The sequence below is a fragment of the Chiloscyllium plagiosum genome, unplaced genomic scaffold, assembly GCF_037043375.1.
Source record: "Chiloscyllium plagiosum isolate Xiang-an unplaced genomic scaffold, Cpla_swu_hap1 HiC_scaffold_4, whole genome shotgun sequence".
In the NCBI taxonomy this organism is placed as follows: Eukaryota; Metazoa; Chordata; class Chondrichthyes; order Orectolobiformes; family Hemiscylliidae; genus Chiloscyllium; species Chiloscyllium plagiosum.
The window spans coordinates 16,977,731-17,002,556 of record NW_028270142.1 but is presented as its reverse complement, the minus strand read 5'-3'; the positions used below and the strand labels follow the sequence as shown (position 1 = coordinate 17,002,556).

The 24,826-nt window shown below is 40.6% G+C and overlaps 1 protein-coding gene across 1 annotated transcript in view; it reads right to left on the bottom strand.

The window, feature by feature from the left end:
* LOC122549388 (uncharacterized) overlaps positions 1–24,826 on the bottom strand; it is a 510,886-nt gene that overhangs the window by 4,080 nt on the left and 481,980 nt on the right. Inside the window, exon 30 of the mRNA XM_087985979.1 lies at positions 14,652–14,754. Coding sequence (XP_087842105.1) covers positions 14,652–14,754 — 103 coding nt within the window. The remainder of the gene's footprint in view (positions 1–14,651; positions 14,755–24,826) is intronic.

Sequence of the window (24,826 nt, the reverse complement as noted above, 5' to 3'; positions counted from 1 at the left end):
AACAGAAAACTGGAGCCACTATGAACTGACTTAATTGTACATGCAATGGAGCTTGGATGAAAAAAAATGAAAAACTGAGTTCTATGTGACCAAATATGAGTTTGTTCATGAAAGGCACAGAGATATAAATTGGGAGTATTTTCTAAAAGCTGAGAAATCAGGAACTGTACAGGAACAAAGGTTTGATTATCCAAGTACAGTCCGTTCTGATATAACGTGCAAGTTCTATTCTTATGCAACCTTGTGTTATAAGAAAATCGTGTAATAGTCATGCCAGTTAAACCACTGGGGCCAGACATGCATTATAGTCAAAGTTCGTGTTCCAGAAACAATGGTCTAAGTTCTTCAATAAAGTTAAAGCCAATTCGTATTAAAGAAACATGCTCCAGTTTCCTCCCATAGTCCAAAGATGTGCAGGTTAGGTGAATTGACCATGCTAAATTGCCCATAGTGTTAGGTGGATTATAGGGGTAGGGGTGGGTTTCTCTTCGGAGGGCCGGTGTGGACTTGGGCCGAAGGGCCTGCTTCCACACTGTAGGTAATCTAATCTAAAAATATAGCAGAACTAACCGTAGACAAAGTATTGAAGTCTATTAGACCTTTACAAAAGTAATTCAAGTTGCAACTGGGATATTGTTATTTATCTCATAGGACTGAAGCACAAATGTTTCAGTAATTATTCTTCAGTTTACTGTGTTTTGATCTGACACTATCTGGATGTTTTTTATGATGTGAGGAGCTAGTGTTGCACTGGGGTGATCAAAGTTAAAATAAACCTGTTGGACTCTAACCTGGTTTACTTGGAAGCAATAGCTTTCGGAGCGCTGTTCCTTTATCAGGTTTTATGTGTCACTGGAGTGGCCATAACTCATTGTCTATCTCTATATTCCCTTAATTAAGTAGTTTGATGGGCCACCTCATAGGGAACCATGTTGCTCAGCATCTGGACTGGCTTATCAATCAGAGATGGAAGGACGGAAGATTTACATGCTAGTGAGCCAGATGTGTCTTTATGACAATCTGATAAGATACATAGTCATCATTAGTGATACTGTTTTCCTAATTGCTGATTTATTTGTTGCAGATCTATTTATTAAAGGAATCAAATTCCCTAGTTGCAGTGGTGGAATTTGAACTAGTGTGTTGGGATCACTAACCCAGGCCTCTGAAAATGAGTCAAGTAACATAACCACAATGCAGCTATCCCCTGCAGTTTTAAATACTGCACCTCAGGAAGGATATACACTGACTTACATTTTAGGTAAAGATCTGATGCCTGTTTCAAGATCTACATTCTCGCTTATCTCTACAAGTTTGTCTATCTTGTGTACCAGTGTACATCCTCGATTCTCTGACTGTATTATGGTCTGTCTACACTCCAGTATTAGTGGCATAACTTTGACGAGTCTGAACATTTCCTAAACTCCTCCACTGTGTTGCATCTCCTGCCTGTGCCATTAGGTTCCTGTGGTCAGGGTTTTCAATCTTCTTTACAGTCACCCCTTTGGATTTTCTTCTATTAGTTAATGCCTTTTCCCTTTTCTGTTAAAAGGACATGGGGTTGGTCTGCTACATTAAAAAAACTTGTTGTTGTCTGGCTCATACAATTTGGTTCCATTTCATGTGTGGCAAATTGAGTGTGCTGTAAGACACAGCAGAATAGCAACTATTTTGTGGGCGGCACGGTGGCACAGTGGTTAGCACTGCTGCCTCACAGCGCCAGAGACCTGGGTTCAATTCCCGCCTCAGGCGACTGACTGTGTGGAGTTTGCACGTTCTCCCCGTGTCTGCGTGGGTTTCCTCCGGGTGCTCCGGTTTCCTCCCACAGTCCAAAGATGTGCAGGGTCAGGTGAATTGGCCATACTAAATTGCCCGTACTGTTAGGTTATGGGTAAATGTATGGGTAGGTTTCGCTTCGGCGGGTTGGTGTGGACTTGTTGGGCCGAAGGGCCTGTTTCCACACTGTAATCTAATCTAATCTAAACTAATTGCCGACTTGAAAACAGAATAAACCTGGCTGTTAATGGGGAGTTATTGACATGAATGGGAATCAACTTCCATACAAACAGGAAAGTATTCTGAGCATTTACCATGCCAATTTTACACATATTAGAGGGGTAGATTTTATGAAGTCTACAAGAACATGCTCAATTTAGTTAAATATGAAATTTTGAGTTCCTGGCAGTAAGCTAAGATGCAGAGATAACATCAGCAGCATGTTTGCAGTGTATTCAGCCTCACACCATCCTTTTGCACATTCATGTCTATAAATTCATTTTTATATGCCAAATATTTGAAGATTTTTAAATATTATGTCCTACTTTCAAGATACTGGCAGAGGTGCATGGTACATTTTGTGTAAGTAGTTAAAGTGCCAAGTAACTGCTTTGAGTAGTTATATTTAAGGTCATTTTTCTTGTCTAATTCTATAGCACAAAGGAGGGGAGTGGGAGAATGGCATTTTGTGTGGAAACCCAAGTGTGAATCAGTGGTGGCGAAAGGGTTGTAATGTGTTATTGAATGGATGAGGGACCCAGGGAATGAGAGATGGTGAGTCAGGGCACAGAGGAGTGAAGTGGAAAAGGCCCCATGTCTCGGATGTGGTGGGAAAAGGGATTGGTGGAAGTCAAGGTAAGAAAATTAGGGGCATAAAGAACAAAATCAGCATACCAACAATATTTCAATTCGCCCTACTGAGACTGATTTTGAACAGTGATCATTATGAAGCATAGGGGGAGGACCGACTGAGTTGCAAGTTGAACAATGTCCCATGGACTATTGAGCACAACACTGGAGACTAACATGGACATACAATAAAAAGTGAACAAAAAGCACAATACTTTTGTAGATGAAGCAAAGGAAAAGTCCCTAACTCTCCTCTAAAGATCAGTATGTTGCAACAACAAGGCATCCCAGTACATTTAAGTCTCTGACTAAGCTAGTTTCAATAAATAGTAATGGTCAATAAAGTAAGACCAAAGTAATGTGAATCATTTACATGTGAAATATAAAGTGGAGAAATCTCCCTGTCAATGTATTGCTCTCAACCAGTCTTATGTACATGACAGTAGAGTTGGATATGAAAGTTTGGACCCCATGACTGGTCCCTTTTTGACTAAGATTCTTTTTTACAGCCTGCCAATCTTGGAAGCATTGTGACCTGAGAACAGGGTTCACTACTGAAAGCATCCTCCAGTGTGATTGCAGACATTTCCCCTGCCTGGCACTGGAAACTTAAATCACAACTGGAACTGCTTGAGAAGCAGGAGCATCCCTGCTTTTGAGTCAGAGGATCAGGATTCAAGTCATCATCATGCAACGTGCATTTGTAACAAGTTATTTGCTGGCCTGTAATTCTTTCCAAAACATCAATGGAAGGCAAAAGATATTGGAGACTTTCCATGTTATGATTTCCAACACCAAATAAATGGAGAATATTAGTTGCAAGATGGGCATCTGTTATAAAACCAACTGATAAATTCTAGTGATGGTTGACACCAAAGTGATCAACCAGCACAGTGGTGACCTCTCGTAACAATAGAAAAACTGGAAAGAAAAGAAACTGTTGTTGCAAATAGGTATGCACCGGAAGCAGGGGTCAAGAATGGCACATTTGGAAAAACTTCCCTGATATCACTGCACATATCAATAGTGTAAATTATATTACATAGTTCCCAAAATTGCCAACATCCTAGTTGCATGGGCAAAAAGAGTCTGACTTGTTAATAAAGCATATTCAAAAAAATGGCCATTTTTGAATACGACATACAGTGTGTGCTGTATAATAATGCATTTTGTATGCACAGTTAGCTTATCCACCGTTGTATTATTGAGGGCAATGCAGGTTACACAAACAGCTAGAGTTCCTGAATCTGCCATGTTTTATTCACTAATGTTACATAGTTTTTGGTTCATTTCCAAATGTAGTTAATACCCTAGAGAACTAACATACAGTACTTTACTTTTTTATTGCTATGTTTGTTATTTAAATATTGTAATAAATTTAAAATCCAGTAGATGGTATCTGGGGATACATATGTTCCAAGGTTTGAGGAAATTTCCATCACTTGGAGAAATACAAAGCAACTGAGTACACTTCAATCAATTCCTCCTTATTTTCCAAACCAGTTGTGAAATAGTGGAACTAGATTATTAGATTTAAATTTAATACTTTCACATATCTTACAGAACATTATGAACTTTCTTTGTCAAATTTTGCTAAAACCTGCAAAATTCACAGATTCAAAAGGTATTTTAAACATAAAGTAATAAATACAACGTCTAGAAATTTCAATAGTTATTTTAAAACAATATTTAAATTCACCTTTTCCAAATGAATGATTGTACTTTTGTTTATTTCCAACAGTGAAACAGCCAAGAGCTGCAGGCACTTACTTTGTCCTCTCACTTCATTTTAGGAACAGACAAATTAACAAGTTCCAAAAGAAAGAAAGGTAGTTTGTAGAACTGCTTATGAAATGTAAATTTAGTTACAGATTAAATCATTAATAGATTTTTATTTAATGGTTTTTAAATCAAGCAAAATGCAAGGACATCCTTATAACTTTGTTTATACAACTAATTAATATCTAGAAAAATGCTTCAATGCTTAGATGAAACATCTTAATATTCATATTCATATTGGCAATGAGGCCTTAGGAAGGAAACAAGTAATAACTTTGACTTTTGCACCTTTACACTTGCCTTTAGCAAAGAAAATTTTCAGTACTCAAATTTGCACGAGTGTGCCTTGTCAGCATCATGACCTTTCAGCCTTGACAGTTCATTTGACTAAACAAACTATTTGCACTCCATGCTCGCAGATGATTTAAATCTTAAAACGGTCAGAAAAATGTTATAAAATATGTTGAAGCATTCCTGCATTTAAGGCATAAGATTAAAGCAGTAAATGCAGTCAAGGAATAATTTTACTATGATTTTGAGTTGAGTTCTAATTCGCAATGACTGTTATGCAGAGAACTCATTAAGAATGGATGATTGTTATCTTGATAACTTTAGTCTAGGGGAGTGAAAACATCGCTGTACAATTAACATGGCAAACACTCTTCAGTACAAGGCTATCTTTAAAATAGTAACGGGACTACAGGACTCAAAGAAGGTTTCTGAAGAATCTGAAAATGAATGCCAATCTAGATATGTTCACTAGTAAATCTAAGTCTGTAATAAGCACATGTGCAAACTGAATGTACAATTTCATAAATAGGACAATTTATTATTATTTAAACTGAGACTTTGGAAGCAAAGTTGCAAAGATTATGGGATGTCTGTTGGGGTGACTCAATTGATTATTTTAAGAATCTAAAGCTTGAATCAATGTCTGTATTGTCTCATTCTTTTGATTAAGAAATGACTTCATCAATAGATATCAAATAATTCTGAGATGACCTATGATCTGAATATTTCACAACTTGCATCCTTCACTTCTTAAAATCTCAACAAACTGATGAATTCTCTTCACTAATTTTTATAAAATAGCTACTCTCTCAGGCTTACAGTTCTGTGACCTTCAGAGAAAGACAGACCTTCCCACAGAACGAAACATGAGGGCTAAATGTAAATGCTTGGGGTCTAAAGTAGAATGAAAAATGACCTCCTTGTTAGATTGAATGGAGGAGCATTTAAAATTGTAATGTCAAACAAAAGCGTTTAGTTGCAGTATCATTTTTCTTTATTGTTATTGGATGTGTTAAATACAGAGAAAAACAAAACAGATGTGTAGTTTTGTGAATAAATGCACTTACAGCAGTTTGGAGCACTCAAATAAACCTTTCATGAGCCTTAACTCTTCAAAAACCACCACAGCATATTTGAGTTGTCGTGGGTTGAACTTTGTGGCTTGACTGTGGGTCTTGAAGTTAGGACCATCTAGATGGGGAGTAGCTGGTCACATGTGCTTTTCTGGTGAACAGCAAATTAGCAGTGGTGAGGTGCTGGGGCCATCCAATGACAGCATGGAAATAGGATATGAGGTGCTGTTAGGTGGTACTGCAGCAAGGTCTGGACCATATTTAAAAGGTTATCAGCCTTACTTCTACTGCTGCCTGCCAGCCTTGCATCTACTGGTGCAAAAGCAAAAAACTGCAGATGCTGGAAATCTGAAAGTAAACCAGAATATGCTGGAGAAACTCAGCAGGTTTCACAACATCTATTGAGAGAGAAGAACAGAGATAATGTTTTGAGACTGATATGCCTGAAATAGTTACACTAGAATTGAAAGATGAACTGTTTATCTCTCCACTGCTGCTGGATGCTGCTGTATTTCTAAGATTTGTTTTTCTCTTGCTGTATTTACTGTTAACTGCCTACCTGGGAATTCTCAAAGGAAACCTGTAGTCACAATTGAAAATAGAAGACTTCAGGCAACCCTATGGATCACTGTTCCTTTAGGCTTTTCTCCAGGCTACAGTGGCAAAGTGGACAATCTCCTTCCTCAAACACTATCGGAGGAACCTGCCAATGTGGACAGCAATTGTGGAAGTCAGCAGCTATGGAGCCACCCAGAATTTGTATCTAGTGTTGAAAGCATCAGTTAGGTTACACAGTCTTCTGAGGTCAGTAGTCTATAGCTCTTTTCCTCTCTGGGCCTGAATATGGCTATGCAGCAGAATGTATTTGATGGAGTGGGAGTCATTACCCACATAATGCCCTGAACAGCACCTTAGGATAATAAAACATCCCAAGGTAGTCCAGGGGACAATTATGAACAAAGTGTTTTGCTGAGCAACATGAGTAGATATTGGGACAAATGATTTAAAACTTCATCAAAGCAGCATGTCTTACCGAGTGAGTTAAAGGAAGGAAATGAGGAGACAGGCAGAGAGGTTTAGGGCGGGCATTGTAGAAAGTGAAGGCATGGCCAACTATGGTGGAGTGATTGCTGAATTGGGAGGTGGTTTGTGTGGGACTTTGGGGAAAGAAATGAACCCTAATCTTCTGGAGCACATCACTCAGCTGCTGGAAGCCAGTGCATGTGCTCAGTTTGAGTTGATGAGTTATATATAAACTTCAATTATAAGTTACATCAACATTTAATAATGATTCGGAGGTGCTGATGTTGGACTGGGGTGGACTTGGAATAAACCTGTTGGACTATAACCTGGTGTTATGTGATTTTTAACTTTATCAACATTTAATAGATACAGTAAAATTATGCTTAAATTTACCAACAAGGTTTATTTAACTACTTAAATTAATGAATTATATTTTAGCTCATTTGCACACAGACAAAGGGTAGACAGGCATTGTGCTGCAGTTGAATAATGGGGGAGACTCTGGATCTGAAAGCTATCCAGGGCAAACACATCTGTAGTAATTGTCTGAAACTATAGGAATTCCAACACTAAAAACTTAAATTGGAGGCAGAGTTTAAGACATTCCAGTGCATTAAGAAGGGTCCCATCACACTCCTTAGGATAGGGTAGTTCGATTCCATCTGTAAAGAACGTCAGGCTGTGACCACAAGAGGAGCAGCTAAGAGGTCAGAGAATGCTTTAATTTTGGAGTTGCAATTTTATAATTATCGAACAATTTCAAAGTGCCTACCTGTGTGGATTAAAGCCAGATACTTAGATAAAATGAGGAGGTAGGTACCAAATTGAAAAACATGAGGTAAGCCACGTGCCAAACAGCAGACGCTACTGAACACAGTCACAATAAATATATTGTCTCAAAGACTGGTGTGGAAGATACCGGTATCAGTAGACTTGTGATGGTCTGCATTTAACCTGTTCTGTGACTGTACAACTGAAAATAGGAGAGGTCTTTAAATTAAACAATGGGGAAGAGGGATCAAGCTTTGACAGATGTAGCCAGTCCAGGAGTAGATTTGTGGCAGGAGGACAAAATAGCAGGGAATGGCAGAAAGAGGCAGAGAGATTAATTTTAAGAATGCAAAGTCAAAAATAGATTAATTGAAGTAATAAATATTCAGAACTAAAGGTATATCTGATGCACACAGCATTCCTAGTAAAGTAAACAAATTGGTAGCATATATTGAAGCAAATAAAAATGATCTGATAGCTATCAAAGAGTCCTGGCTGTGTGATAGCATGGATTGGATACTGAATATTGAGGGTATATAACACTTCAGAAGAATACGAAGCTAGATAAAGATGGTGTAGTAGCACTGTTAATAAAGGCAGGCAAACGTGCAATAGTTAGAGATTATCTTGATTTGGGAGATCAAAATGTTTCTTCAGTTTGGATGGAGAGGAGATACGATAGGGGGAGAAAAGTCATGAGTGCCTGAACATGAGTCACAACTAAGTATACAAGAAAAAAAACATTGGGTGCTTGTGGTAAAGGGGCAGTAATAATCATCTAAACTGGAAAAATCAGATTGGTAGCCTGGGTGAGGAGCGCATAGAATGCTTTTCAGATAGTTTCCTCGAGTAGAATGTTCTAGAACTAATCAGAGGGTGGGTTATGCCAGACATAGAGTAAAAACAGGAAGTTCGGGTGAACCTCTGCAGGTTTGATAGCATCTAAGAGGGAAGAAACAGCATTTATGTTTGAGTGCAATTTGACTTTTCATTTAAGACACTCCTAGGTAGCAGTGAATACAATATGACTGAATTCTCCATCAAACTTGAAATGGAGAAGAGTGAATGTAAAACTAATATGTTAAATTTATTAAGGGCAACTGTATGAGCATGAAAACTAGCTAAAGTGAACTTGGAAACTAGGCATGGGGATAGATCGGCAGAAAAGCTGTGGCACATATTTCAGCTGATATTTCAGAATACTCATTGTAAGTATATTTCTGATATAAATGAAAAACCACCATCTGTGGTTAACTAACAAATTAAGGAAGGTTTCAAACTTAAGGAAAAGCAACACAATTACATACTAGCCTTATGCAGTCACACTTATGGAATCATATGTTTCAATGTTCCAGCCAATGCTATCACTATTTTTGAATGTACTCTGTCGTTTCGGCAGGACAGACACAGCAGACGTGGTGGCACAGTGGTGTACCGTCAAGAGAGAACTCCCCTGGGGGTCATCAACATTGACTCCGGACCCCATGGTATCGCATGCATCAGGTCAAACATAAGTAAGAAAACATCTTGCTTATCATCACGTGATGCCTCCCTACTCCCGTCCCAGAGACACATGCACCAAACAACTCCACCACTCTGTGGCCGACTGCTTCAAGTTTCCCTCCACTCCGCAAGTCCTGGCCTCTTCCACTGCCAAACTCTAGCCTCCTGATGCTTGGAGGAAGAATGCCTCATCTTCCGCCTTGGGACCTTCCAACCACACAGAATCAATGTCAATTTCACCAGTTTCCTCATCTCCCCTCCCCCCACCTTATCCCAGATCCAACCCTCCAACTTGACATAGCTCTCTTGAACTGCCCTACTTGTCGATCTTCTTTCCCACCTATCTGCTCCACCCTCAGCTCTGACCTATCACCATCATCCCCTACTTTCACCTACCTATCACCTTCCAAGCTAACTTCCCCTCAGCCCTCCCCCTCCTATTTACCTCTCAGCACGTTTGCCCCTGCCCCCTACCCCTAGCTCCCACATTCTTGATGAAGAGCTTATGCCCAAAACGTTAACTCTCCTAATCCTCGGATGCTGCCTGATCTGCTGTACTTTTCCAGCACTGCACCTTCTGACTCTGATCTCGAGCATCTGCAGTCCTCACCTTCTCCTAGTCATTAAGCCAAGGGGCTAACTGTGGTTCAAATAAGGGTGCAGAATGACTTTGCAGAAGCAGTAGGACTAATCAATTTCACAGCCTGTTAATCAGATTTAAGTTCTGCAGTCGCGAATGCTTGTGGTCAATTAAACAACTCACTGGAGGAACAGGCTCCATAAATATCTCCAGTCTCAATAACGTAAAAGCCCAATACATCAGGCAAAAGATAAGGCTGAAGCATTTGCAGTAACCTTCAGCCAGAAGTACCAAGTGAATGATCCATCTCAGCCTCCTCCAGTGGTCCAGATACCAGTTTTCCACCAATTCAATTCACTCCCTGTGATAGCAAGAAGTGGCTGCAGGCACCTGAATATTTTCTGGCAATAATACTGAAAACTTATGCTCTAAAACTTTGGTGCCCTGGCCAAACTATTCTAGTACAACTACAACACTGGCATCTACCCCATAATATGGAAAATCGCCCAGAGATATATTCTTTCCATGAGATGCAGGACATATTACACCGATCCAATTACTGCACTATCAGACTACTGTCAACCTTCAATGGTGGAAGTTGTCATCAACAATACCATTGAGCAGCACTTGCTGAGCAATAATCTAATCACTGACACCCAGTTCTATCAGGGCCACTCAGTTCCTGAACTCTTTATAGCCTTGGTTCAAACACAGACAGAAGAAATTAATTCCAGAAATGAGTTGATCTGAGACTAAATTTAACCAAGGTTTGCATCAAGAAGTTCCAGCAAAACAAGAATCCGAGGGAGAAGTCACCGCTGGTTGGAATCAGACCTGACACAAAGGAAGTTAATTATAGTTATTGGAGGTCAGTCATCTCAACTCCAGAACATCTTTGTACAAATTCCTCAGGGTCATGTTCTAGGGCAAACCATCTTCAATTGTTTCATTAAAGACCTTCCCTCCATTGTAAAGTCAAAAGTGAGAATGTTCAGTGATGATTGAACAATCTTCAGTACCAATCTTCATTGATTCTTTGGATACTGAAGTACTCCATGTACAAATGTACCAAGAGGTGAACACTATCCAGATTTCACCTGACAAGTCACACATAACATTTGTGCCAACCAAGTGCTAGGCAATGACCCCATCTCTAGCAAAATAGAATGGGCGGCACGGTGGCACAGTGGTTAGCACTGCTGCCTCACAGCGCCGGAGACCCGGGTTCAACTCCCGCCTCAGGCGACTGACTGTGTGGAGTTTGCACGTTCTCCCCGTGTCTGCGTGGGTTTCCTCCGGGTGCTCCGGTTTCCTCCCACAGTCACAAAGATGTGCAGGTCAGGTGAATTGGCCATGCTAAATTGCCCGTAGTGTTAGGTAAGGGGTAAATGTAGGGTGTGGGTGGGTTGCGCTTCGGCGGGTCGGTGTGGACTTGTTGGGCCGAAGGGCCTGTTTCCACACTGTAATGTAATCTAATCTAATCTAATGTAATCTAATCTAATCTAGAATCTAGCAATCATCTCTTGACATTCAAGGGCATTACTATTGCTGAATTCACACTATCAGAATCCTGGGGTTTGGCACTGACCAGAAACAGAACTTGACTAGCTATAAAAATAATGTAGCTACAACAGCAAGTTACAGGCTAGGAGTCCTGCAGCAAATGGTTCACCTCCTGACTCCACAAAGCTTGTCTGGATAAGTGCAGTGCCAACAACATTTAAGAAACTTGACACCATCCAGGACCAAGCAGTCTGCTTAGTTGGCACTATATACATAAACATTCATTCTGTGTATCACCAACAATCAGTATCAGTAATGTATATCATCGTCAAGGTATGCTGCAGAGGTTCACCAGGGCTCCTTACACAGCAAATCTTCCAAACCTATGACCAGTAACATCTAGAAGGACAAGGACAGAAGATGCATGGACCGCCACCACCTACAAGTTCCCTCCAAGTCACTCATGATTCTGACTTGGAAATATATTGCTGTTCCTTTACTGTAATTTGTCAAAATCTTGGAACTCCCTCCCTATTGATATTGTGGGATTAATTATACCAAACAGACTACCTTCTCAAAGAAAGTAGGGATGGACAATAAATGTTGGCTGAACCAGTGAAGCACATATCCCTTGAATGAATTAACAAAGAGCAGATCCCTGAAAAGACTCAAGATTGTAGCAGTTTAATGCTGTAGTGACCTTTACTGCTACTTGCATTGGATTGTCTTTGGTGTTCCAGGCCCATTCAAAAAACGTTTAGGTGGCTGGAATGAGGTAACCAGCAAACCTGTTTGTTTTGGATAGAAGCTCATTTAAATATGTAAATCTGGTACTGTGTAGATGTAGGATAAGGTTTTGCACACAAATGGCCATGCAGTATCCTTCCCTATAATACGACATTGTGATTGTGCACTGATCATTTATTTCTGAAATATAAACACAACAATTTGTTGGTTTGGATCCTGTGTCCTGGTTTGATTTAGTAAAACTGTTTTACCAATCTATCATTAATAAACACATGAGAATATTATAAAGAGCCCTGGGATGTGAGTGATCTGAGAGAACAAGGTCTGAAATTTTCTTTGGTTCCAGGGAATCATGTTTATAGCTCTTGTTAAGATCTGTCATGAAATGCAAATAGTTCTAGGCCTGTTCAAATAGGTGGAATTTCCCTCCCCTTTTATTATCAACCACATTGTAGGCCAACATATTTGTATAACACACATTTGAGACCTCAGCATTTCAGCATTCAGTGCAGTTACTGCATGCAATACAGGATGAACTCAATACTAACACCAGAACAAGACCTTGCTGGATTATATACATATATGCAAAGTGAATGCGCACCCTCCCCACACAGTCTCCTGTCACTCATACACTCTCTCCCCACGCAAGAACCCTTGTGTTCCCACTCTATACTCAGTATGCCCATTTTCCTCCCGCCCACATAGGCCCCCACTCATTCATGAATTAGTTTGGTCTCCCTCCTCTCCACCCCTTCAGGATTTCTCTAATCTGCCTGACTTCCACTTCTTGTTGCTGCTATTTCCCCTATCAGAAGTCTAAACCAAGTCCTGTCTAGTGCAACAAGTGCTGAACTTGGGAGAAAACCTGTGATTGTTGAAGTTGAAAAAGCAAGTGTGGGAAACACAAAACCTGTGATTGGGGGGAGGGGGGGAGGTGAGTGCAGGAGAGACAGAACAGACCCTTCAATGCCAACTTTGCAGTCATATCCCACTCCCAAATGAAATTTCTTCAAAGCCTCCTATTAGATCTTAATGCCTGATTATACATTTAAAATGACAGAACATTTTCATCCTGGCCGAGTGATACAGTCAGATAATCCCTAGGTAGTACTATTATTTTTCTAGATATTGGCAAAAAAGAATGTATTTGGAATCATAGGATATGTGAAAACTACTTATGGGAATAACCAGAAACACAAATTGAGAAATATGTAAGATAAGAAAATAAAAATATTGTTTATCAATCTTGATAACATCTGGTGAATTCTTTTGGCTTTGGTTCATCAAGTTGTGCACTAACACCTGACAACAACCTAAGCTCATACTCCATTGTAGTTCTGAGGGGCTATTAGTTTGTCACAGTTTCACCATGTGGATGAGCTGTCAAATCATTGTCCCGTCTGTTTTTTTCCAATTGACAGTAGAACAATCATGTGTGCTGAGATGTGCGTTTAAGAGGGATTTGTTTGCCCTGTTTCTCTTGAAAAGGCATTTTGTAAATCTGGTGCCAAGGTGTTTGATCCATGGAAAGCAGAGTAAATAGCTTTGGGTTTTTTTTTCAAAAGGTAAACAAAATAAGCATGAATAGATAGAGTCAGGCTCATACATGATTTTAGTTTTTGATTTCAGTTGTTGAAGCTAGGGGTTTTGGAGTGGAAGCTGCCAGATACAGCTCTCTCTCAGCTGCAAAAGTTTGAGTGCCCTCTCTGCTGCTAAATTCCTTGTTGGTGTTCCTGGTCCTGGACTAAAGGGGATAGCATGAGAACGAATCTGTTTTGCTGAATCTGCCTTCGCCAAGGGTGTGTTTATGGGATGTTGCTATATTGGAACAGTTGATGAGTAGTAGCTAAAACATATATTATTTTGTAAGTATTTCAATACAGTTAAAGTTACACCAATTCTTATTTTTTCATTGTATTTTAGCTGTGAAGTAAGAATAAAGTGTGTTTTGCTTAAAGCCTAGTAGTTTGACCAATTAAATCTGTCTACACTTGCCTTTAAATAAGATAAAAGTTAGCGTCTAGGCTATCTCCTTCATTTATTTGTGGGGGTTTGGTCTGGTCATAACATGAAATATTTGGAAGGATCAAATCAAAAGAACTGCGGATGCTGTAAATCAGAAACAAGAATAGAAATTAACTAACTCTGATTTCTCTCCGCAGATGCTGCCAGACCTGCTGAGCTTTTCTAGCAATTTGTTTTTTTTCTTAATTTAGACTATTATTGTCTCAAAATGTCCACACATCTTTCTGAGTGCAGAGTGGCTGGATGCTATAAGAACTTTTTAGATGCTTGTCTTTGATGATCAACGGGTCAGTGACAGTTTGAAAACTACTTTTATCCAGCTAACTCACCTCTTCAGTATATTGTGTTTAAAAACATCAGAAACCCATAAATGAATCCTTCATGGAGTTGTTGTTTGGTAATCTTCACTGGATTTGCCAGCACCAGCAATAAATACATCACTACTTATATTAACTAAAATCAGACATTTATGCACTTAAATATGAAACAGACTTATTAGAAAGAAGCTTACTTTGGTTAACGCTATCAGATTTGCATATCATAGACACCACACAAATGAAATGTCAGTTTTAAAGCTGTTTTTTAAAATCTTTACAAGATATTCAACTCTAAAGTTATAAATAAACTCTCAGTTCTTAAAGAGGAAAGAACATTTCTTATGGAGAATAAGCAGTAATATTGAACATTCAATCCGTTCTCATGCTTAAGGTGAAAATGTTAATGTATTATACCTGTTCATTCAACAGCTGTATTGACTCAATATTGGTTTTCAATTTGTTGTGCATGTCTTCAATAGTTGCAAGTTTCTTGGCTATAAGACTCTCATGTTCATGCCTAAATGCAAAAGGTAGAGAAACAATTCACTGTCTTTTGTGAATAAAGCACATCAGGGGCTGTATTTTCTTCATAATTGTTTATACTGGAAAGAATGTTTTTGAAAATGTGATTTATTGCCTATTCTACAAAGACTGGCAGCAAAACTGCCTGCTCCAGGCTATTGGGTTTCTTACCGGTTAATAGAAATCATCTCTTAGCTTATTATTTATCATCACTCCATTTTCTGCAGGGAGGGTGGGGCACAGGATTTTCTTGTCTCTGAGGATTTAACTAATGTAACTGTTGAATGATTAAGACAAAGAAACACTGCTGTTCTCAATTACTGTTTATAGGAGTAGAACATGCCTTTGTATGTTGAGACGTATGAAAACTGTTGAAAACATTTTCAGTTTCCTATGCAGACATACTAAACAAATAAGAACAGAAAACACTGTATACCCTGCTGAACTGACAGGATCTCAAGTATTTGCACCTCGTACTCAGAAAAACTAAATCAATGGATGGTACAAATTGATGGACATGATCTTACAACCATTACAGAGATATGGTTATGATGAGATCAAAGTTGGTAATTAAATATTCAGGAGAATGCGACTTTTTGAAAGGACAGACAGAAAGGAAAGGGTGCTGAGGTAGTTTTGTTGGTCCAGGATGGAATAGGTATGACAGCAAGAAGTGATCTTGGGTCAGAAGTCATAGTAGAAGTAAGAAATAAAAAAGGGGGAAATGAGACTAGGAGTGGTGGATTAAATACCCTCGAATAGTAACCCTCTAATAGAAACAGAAAATGTCAGTAAATAATGAAGGCATGCAGCAAAGAAATTATGTTATCATGAGTGACTCTGATCTTCATGTAGATTGGTACAGTCAGATTGGCAGAGGTGACCATGAGGTAAAACTCAGGGTGCAGTCAGGACAGTTTCATAGAACAATGTGTTAAGATCACAACACCATAAGAAATAGGAACAGAAGTAGGCTATTCAGCCCCTTGAGCCTGCTCCACCATTCATTAGGATCATAATTGATCTGATATTCCTCAGGACCACTTTCTTGCCTTTTCCCTGTCACCCCTGATTCCTTGATCGAGAATCTATCTATCTATCTCAGTCTTAAATAAGTAGATGAACTCTGCCTCTATTGTAGGAAAGGGAATAAGTGAACTATGGTTAACCAGCGAAGTTAAGGTAAGTATCAAATTGAAAGAAAAAAAACATACAATTTGGCAAAAGTTATTTGTAGGTAAACAGGCAGAAGGCTGAGAGAACACAGCAAACCAGGCAGCAGCAGGAGGTGGATAAGTCAATGTTTTAGCTGTAACCTTTCTTCAGGACTGGGGGCGGGTGTAAGGGGAGCTGCAGATAAAGGTTGGTGGGGTGGGGATAGGCGGAGACAGGTAGAGGGTACGGCCTTGTCGTTGAGAGAAGGGGTGAATCCAGTAAACAGCTGAGAGGAGTGTAAGGGAGGGAAAGGGGCTGGGAAGGGAGGTTATTTGAAATTGAAGAACTCAATGTTGAGTCCTCTGGGCTGTAGGCTGCCCAGGCAGAAGATGAGGTGTTGTTTCTCCAATTTGTGGTTTGGTTTGTTGTGACAATGAAGGAGGCCAAGGATGGTCATGTCAGAAAGGGAGTGGGAAGGGGATTTAAAATGCGGTGACTGGGAGGTCTGGTCAGCCCCTGTGGGCCCGGCTGAGATGCTCGGTGAAACGTTCCCTTAGTTTACGTTTGGTCTCCCCGATGTAGAGAAGACCACCTTGGAGCACTGGATACAGTAAACCAGATTGACGGGAGGCAGGTAAACCTCTGTCTCAACTGGAAGGACTGTTTCGGACCCTGGATGGAGGTGAGGGATGTGGTGTGCCGGCAGTTTTGCATCTTTTCTGGTTGCAAGGGAAGGTCCCAGGGGTTTCAGTGGGTGGGGGTTGTCGGAGATAGTGGTGCAAACCAAGGATTGGCAAAGGGAATGGTCCTTGCGGAAGGCAGAGAGGGGTGGGGAGGCGAAGATATCCTTGATGGTGGGGTGGTTTTAGAGTTAAGTATTTAAGGATGATGGGTTGGTTGCCGAGACTGGTGGGGTGGTAGGTGAGGACAACGGGGACTCTCTCTTTATTGGGTTGGTGGGACAGTTAGAGCAGTGTAACTGGGAATGGAGGTGATGCAGTGGAGGGCTGTTTGGATGACAGGGGGAGAAAGCACATTGTTTGAAATAAATGATCACCTGGGATGCTTCGGAGTATCGGTGAAATGTTCCCTTAGTTTACATTTGGTCTCCTCATTGTAGATTCCCCATTTTAATTCTCCTTCCAACCCACTTTCTGACATGACCATCTTTGGTGGCTCAGTGGTTAGCACTGCAGCCTGACATCGTCAGCGGCTCGGGTTCAATTCCAGCCTTGGGAGACCGTATGTGTGGAGTTTGCATATTTTCCCCGTGTCTGACTGGCTTTCCTCTGGGTGGTCTGGTTTCCTCCCACAAGGAGAAAGTGAGGGCTGCAGATGCTGGAGATCAGAGCTGAAAATGTATTGCTGGAAAAGCGCAGCAGGTCGGGCAGCATCCAAGGAACAGGAGAATTGATGTTTCGGGCATAAGCCCTTCTTCTTCCTGATTCTCCTGTTCCTTGGATGCTGCCTGACCTGCTGCGCTTTTCCAGCAACACATTTTCAGCTCTTTCCTCCCACAATCCAAAGGTGTGCAGGTCAGATAAATTGCCCATAGTGTTAGGTGCATTAGTCAGAGGGAAATGGGTTTGGGTGGATTGCTTTTTGGAGGGTCGGTGTGGAATTGTTGGGCTGAAAGGCCTGTTTCCACACTGTAGGGAATTTAATCTAAAAACACCTTATCTTCTGCCTGGGCAGACTACAGCCCAAAGGACTCAACATTGAGTTCTCCAATTTCAAATTACTTCCTTCCCCCTCCCTTCCATTCATCTCAGCCAACTATCGGATTGATCCCTCCCACCAACCAACCAGGTCATATCCCTACCTGTTTCCACCGATCCCCAACTTACCACCCTGTTCCCCCACCCCTCTTATCTGCAGCTTCCCCCAACACCCACCCCAAGTCCTAAAGAAGGGTTACACCTGAAACGTCGACTTCTTCACCTGATGCTGCCTGGCTTGCTGTATTCTCCCAGCATCTTGCTTGTCTACCTTGGTTTCCAGCACGGTGGGCGGCACGGTGGCACAGTGGTTAGCACTGTTGCCTCACAGCGCCAGAGACCCAGGTTCAATTCCCGCCTCTGGCGACTCTCTGTGTGGAGTTTGCACATTCTCCCCGTGTCTGCGTGGGTTTCCTCCAGTTTCCTCCCACAATCCAAAAAATGTGCAGGTTAGGCAAATTGGCCATGCTAAATTGCCCGTAGTGTTAGATGAAGGGGTAAATGTAGGGGAATGGGTCTGGATGGGTTACGCTTCGGCGGGTCGGTGTGGACTTGTTGGGCCGAAGGGCCTGTTTCCACACTGTAAGTAATCTAATCTAATCTGCGTTTTGTTTTTGTCTCTAACAAAGATTAGTCATAAGCCAGAGGATTGTGCAAGTTTTAAAAACCAACAAATGATAACCAGTAAAAGAGGGAGAAGATCAACTTTGAAGGTAAACATGCAAACAATTTCATGGCAGACAGCTCTAGTTAAGTTTGCAGGATGACACAAAAATAGGCAAACCAGAGTTGAGTGATGAAGTCTCCACCAGGACATCTCCTCAATACATTAATTAAAAATCACACAACACCAGGTTATAGTCCAACAGGTTTATTTGGAAGCACTAGCTTTTGGAGCACTGCTCCTTCTTCAGCAACCTTATGAAAGTGCAGTGATTTTTAACTTTGTCCACCCCAGTCCAACACCAGCACATCAACACCACATCATCAATATATTAAGGTTGACACAAAAATAAGTGGGAAGGCAAGTGGTGAGAATGAGCATGTAGAAGGTTATGGACAGGTTAAGTGAGTTAGATTCACAGAGTACTAGAGGTATACAGCATGGAAAAGAACCTTCGGCCTAACCTGTCTATGCTAGCCAGGTTTTCTAAACTGAACTGAATGGCAGATGTGACATAATGTGGAAAACTGTGAAGTTGTACATTTTGGCAGGAAGAATAGTGGAGCGGAATATTATTTAAATAGCTGCCAGATATATTCAAGGCTGAGATGTTTAATCAGTAAAGGGATCAAAAAAGCTATAACGAAAAGGCAGATAAGTAGAATTGAGGGTTATGAAATGAGCCATGATCTCGTTGAATGGCAGAGCAGACTTGAAAGATTGAGTGGCCTAATTGAGCTCCTGCATCTTTTGGAAAAACAGAGTTATGGGCTAGATGTTATGCAATGAAACAATAGGTTTCCTCTCATCGTTCAAAGATGTGAAGGCCTGATGAATTGGCAATGCAAAATTGCCCATAGTGTTCAGGGATGTGCAAGTGAGGTGGGTTAGCCACTGGAAATGCAGGGTTACAGGGATAGGGTAGAGGGTGGATCTAGGTGGGATGCTGTTTGGACAGTCAGTGTGGACTTGATCGACCAAATGACCTTCTTCCACAATATAGAGATTCTATGATTGTATGAAAGTTGACTGTACAAAGTACTTGCAGAACTGCAATGGAGACCAGTATTGTCTGTGAGGGAGGCCTGAATCAATTAAGTAGCTGTCAAATACTTCAGTGACAGTGTCGGGCCTCCCACACAATCATGTATCTAGCATGGCACTAATTTCACCCCAAAAAACTTCCGGTCAAGTCAGAAGTTCTCCAATGCCAGTAGTTTTGCTGGAATGTAGTAATGCACTGAGGTCCACTTCTGGGATCAAAGGCAGATTCTAGGATACAATTGAATGAGAGTGGGGCAAGGAGTTGGAGGATCAGTGTCACCAAGTGATAGGGAGGGTAGCTTTCAGCTCCTTTTCCTTCCTGATGCCAGGTGCACCCATCAGACATATTGTGAGAGAATCCCCATATCTCAAGAGCTATGAAAAATATGTTCAATTTCCATTAAATTCTTGAACCTCCATTAAACTTTGCTGGGCTCATGACATCAAGTGACTCATTAATGAACATAATTGCCTTTGCGTGACTGGCATTGGCACTTTCCACCTGCAAATTAATGAGGCCAATTTTCATGATGCTAGGAATCTAATGTGGGTACCCCTGCCTGATTTTTATGACCTCCTTGCCCCAAACCCCTGCCTTTATTTCCACATTGGCAGGTTTCACTGAAAACAACATTTCAGATCATCACCTTTTATCAGAACAATTTTTGTGCCTTCCTCTCTTCGCAGAGGCATTTTCCTTTTTTATTGCAGATATCCACCATTTGCAGTATTTTGCTTTAGTAATACTGAAACAGAAGTTTGCCTTGTTTCTTCAATTTTTTCACATTGAGTTCAAGTATCATGATTAATTTTACCAAGTTAACAAAATGAAAGCAACAACATTAACTGCTCTTTTTACATGTTCTTGATGTGTAATGACACACCTTGAAGTGTTTTAAAAAGGATAAAAAAGCAGTGGACATTGACCAATGGATAAGAAATGAAAATTGTGATTATTGGGATACGGGACACGAGGCACAGTTGAAGTGGAGCACTTTGAAAATATGGAAGACAATGGTGAAGGTGTTCAAGTAGGCACAAAATTTCACAAAGGAAGAGTGAAGTGGCCAAATGCACGATGTGGGGGGAATAAGGAACAAAGTGAAAGTGATGAAATAGTCTCAGTTCCAGAATATTTCTGAAACTTTATTATGCTTTTATTGCATTTTATTCAAAGTTTTAATCGTCTTGGCTGAATAATCCACACTCTTACATATATTTTCCCTTCCAAATATCATTTCCATTAATTACAGTGACTCTTGGCTTTCAAATTGCGGCACACAAAGTGCTGAGGGCATGATTTCCTTTGAAGTTTCTAAATATGCTTCAAAATTAAGCTCAGAAACAGGGTTTACTGAAATTATGTGGAGGAACTTCAATTCATAAATTTGGATTGGCGCACTTCCCTCCTGATCAGGTAAAGCCATGCCAGATGTCATTACCACCTCACTCAGTGCTTTAAATGACTCTCTGCAGGCATGGATGAATTACTCGCTGCTCTAACAAAATAGTTACATTATCTTATAGACAACCATTAAGAATAAACATTTTCACATATTCAAATAATACTTGATTGCTGTTAGAGCATAGAACAGTACATGAAAGGAGTAGGCCCTTTGGTCTCATGTGCCTGGGTTGATCATGATGCCATTTTAAATAACCCTACCTGCCTGCACATGGTCCCTATCCTTCTATTCCCAGCTTGTTCATGGGTGTGTCTAAATAGGTGGTAAACTGTGAGATACAAGTATGTCTAGCTTCATCCTGAAAGGGATCAGCTACATAAAAGTCCATGACATTTCAAAAGATGCTTTATTTTTAATACTGCTCGGAAAACGAAGGACTGTGAGAAAAGGATTTATTTCAGGCTTTAAGGAAGTACCTAGAGTGGTTTATTTTAAAGAGGTAATTGAGTGATCATTGTGGATACCTGTGATCATTTTTTTTAAAAACTGTTTTCTGTAAAACACAGAGTGGTGATAACTGCTTGCAGTACAGAATCACAGAATTCTTACAGCATAGTGGGAGTCCATTTGATCCATGTAACTGCATCATCTCCTCAAATGAACAATGTTATTCAAAGCCAATCTTCTGTATTTTTTCAACATGCCCTTGCACAGTATTTCTATCCAATTAATGATTCAAAGCTCTCTTGAATTACTGTACTCATCTGCTGCGGCAGTTTTGAAGAGTAACTGGCTTTGGGGGGTGCTTGTTTTATCTGGTTCAACTGAGTTGGAGGGAAGCTGTCTAAGAACAAACAACCAAACTGATCTGTCTCATTTCTGAAAAGGAAACCTTTCTGCATTCAAGGTGAATCTATTCATTCCTTTGAAAGCGAGATTACATTTTCTGGGCAAGCTTTATTTGTAACAGTTCTGGGTCAAACATGGATGCTTAGTGATTTGACCACACATGCCAGAAAACAAAAAGACTTTGGAACATTCCTCTCTCTATCCATTTGCCTTTAAGAATAAAAGTAAGTCATCGTTGCCTTATCAGACCATGGGGCTTCTGTCTCATTCGAGAGTGATGATGACTGGTAGTAGGTTAACCTGAGGGTCACCATGTCTCCGGCGAGGGGTAAAGTTAGGAAAGAGAATCCTTCATGATAACCTCAGCCAGTGCAGGAAATGAATTCAGTACTGCCCATTGCGACCCAATTGTCCAGCCAACTGAGCCAATGGACATCCCTTTCAAAAATAAACAAAAGTGGCCATAAGTTTGCTTTTTCAAAAATCAATCTCTTTCCTGAAGATAGTGTCTGCATGTCTGTGTATGTGTTTTGGAGATATCTAGAAGAATAACGATTAGTACTTCTATATAAATAATTATACATGCTAACCAATTATACCATTTTTATTGAATAAGTTTTGTTTTAATCATAAAACTAACAATTGATTAAAAGAAACCTGGTTGACAGATCTTGTTGTTTACAAACTAATATGGAAAAGGTAGTTATTTGACTTTATTGTAACTGGAAAAAGTACTTTTATTTGTGTTGTGACCCATGCAGCAGTGGGATGAGAATGACTTCTCTAGCCTCGGTCGAGAAGTCAAATAATATGATCACATTTATTGTCACTGGAAATGACATCTTTGCCCTGTTCTAAGACTGCAGTTCTGGCTGCAGTAGGCACCGATTTCAGTTAGATCCCCAAAATTGAAGTACAGGTGTTTTACTTATTATTGCATGCTGAGTTTTGGGTAGGAATGTTAGTTCTGAACTCCCTGAGTTGACATGGCCTCCTGCTGACAGCCTTTCTCTCCCCCTTGATTCTCTTCTGATAATTTGTGTTGCTCTGCTTAAGGACAGTTCGTTTTTGTAGTCATGTTGTCTTCCGGCATGAATGGCGTGTATGCAAGTAATTAGCTTGTACACAAGCCTTAAAGTCAGGAAAATATCCTCCAGCCCCTGCCATACCACTCTGTGTGCATTTGAAATTTGTAAGATCTAAGGATATCACAAAATACCTGTAGATATTTTCTGACCAACCTGTTCAGAGATGTTAAGACACACCTCTGGAACAGGTGAGATTTGGCTTAGAGATAGGGACACTACCAGTTCACCAGAAGGGCCCTCCTACCAAACACTTGATTTGATTTGAATTATTATTGTCACCTGTACTGAGATACAATGAAAACTATTGTTTTGCCTGCTAACCAGACAAATCATACCTTACATCAGTACATCAGGATATTAGAACAGGATGGAGCACATAGTGTTACAGTTACAGAGAAGATACAGACAAAGATCAACATGAGAGGTCTGTTCATTAGTCTGATAACAGCAGGAAAGAAGCTATTCTTGAATCTGGTGATACTATTTTAAAAGTTTTGTATCTTCTGTCCAATGGAAGAGGGTGGAAGGATGGGAGGGGTCTTTGATTATGTTTGCTGCTTTCCCGAGGCAGCAGGAAGTGTAGACAGAGTCAATGGAAGGAAGGCTGGTTTCCGTGATGGACTGGGCTGTGTTCACAACTCTCTGTAATTTCTTGGGGTCTTGGGAAGAGCAGTTGCCATACCAAGCTGTGATGCATCCGGATAGGATGCTTTCTACGGCGTATCTATAAAAATTGGTAAGAGTGATTGTGGACATGCCAAATTTCCTTAGCCTTCTGAAGAAGCAGAGGCATTGATGTGCTTTCTTGACTGTAGTGACGATGTGGATGGACCAAGATAGATTGTTGATGATATTTACTCCTCGGAATTTGAAGCTTTTGACCACTTCCACCTCAACACCATTGGTACAGACAGGAACTTGTCCTCCACTCTGCTTCCTTCATTTTGCTGACATTGACACCTGTACCATTTTAATCAACTTGTCAGACAGGTTACAACTCTCAACTGAGGCAGGTGGAACTTGAACCCGGATCTACTAGCCCAGAGGTAGCAACACTACCATTGTTCTACAAGAACTCTTAGCTAAGCACATGTATAATTTCAGCAACACCAGAAGAAATAGACACTGATCTGTAAGCAATTAATGATTCCTTCGTGCTTCGTGCTGCTTTTGGTGTTTCACCATGTGATTTCAAGAGGGTTGAGCTCTAAAATATCGACACGACATGCATACTGATTGATATCATGATCTGCCTGCTTTCTGTATTTTAGGCAGATTAAATGTATGTACACATCGGTGCTTTCATCAAAATAGCAAGTGGTGTAATTTCCTGCTCTGTGTGTATGATACTTAATGCTATTTTTGTTCCTGAATGGCATCCACAGAACCTAAGTACCAAACACAACAGATTTCTCAACAGTAGGGACACTCAAAAGAATATGTTCACACCATCCTTCATCCTCTCATTCACACTCAGTAGTCCATACAGAGTCTTTTGGGTGAACAAAATGGACAGTACAGATGTAGTGTTGACATTGACTGATGCATGAAACAGGAGCACGAGGAAAAGGAGGAGTGAAGCAGCTATTTCTGAGAAGGAGCTAAGGAAATACCAATCGCTCCTAATGGACAATGATTTCAGGGATCCCGTTAAGAATGGAAAGATCAACATCAAAGTAACATAAAAGTACAGCAACGGACACTTTTTATTTCAAAATCAAAAAGAACTTCTCAGCAGTGTGATGCAGTGTAGAGTAGGTGATGGCAGTGGAGTTCTCTGCTTATGTCCCACAAAATGCATGATAACATGTAACACAACCAGTTTAGCATGGCCAATCCACCTAAGCTGCACATCTTTGGACTGTGGGAGGAAACTGGAGCATCCGGAGGAAACCTGCATCTGTGTGGGTTTCCTCTGGGTGCTCCGGTTTCCTTCTACAGTCCAAAGATGTGCAGCTTAGGTGGACTGGCAATGCTAAATTGCCCATAGTGTCCAAGGATGTGCAGGCTAGGTGAATTAACTATGGGAAATGCAGGATTATAGGGATAGGGAAGGGGGGAAGTCAGTCTGGGTGGGATACTCTTCGGAAGTTTGGTGTGGACTTGATGAGCTGAATGGCCTGCTGCCACAAAGTCAGGATTC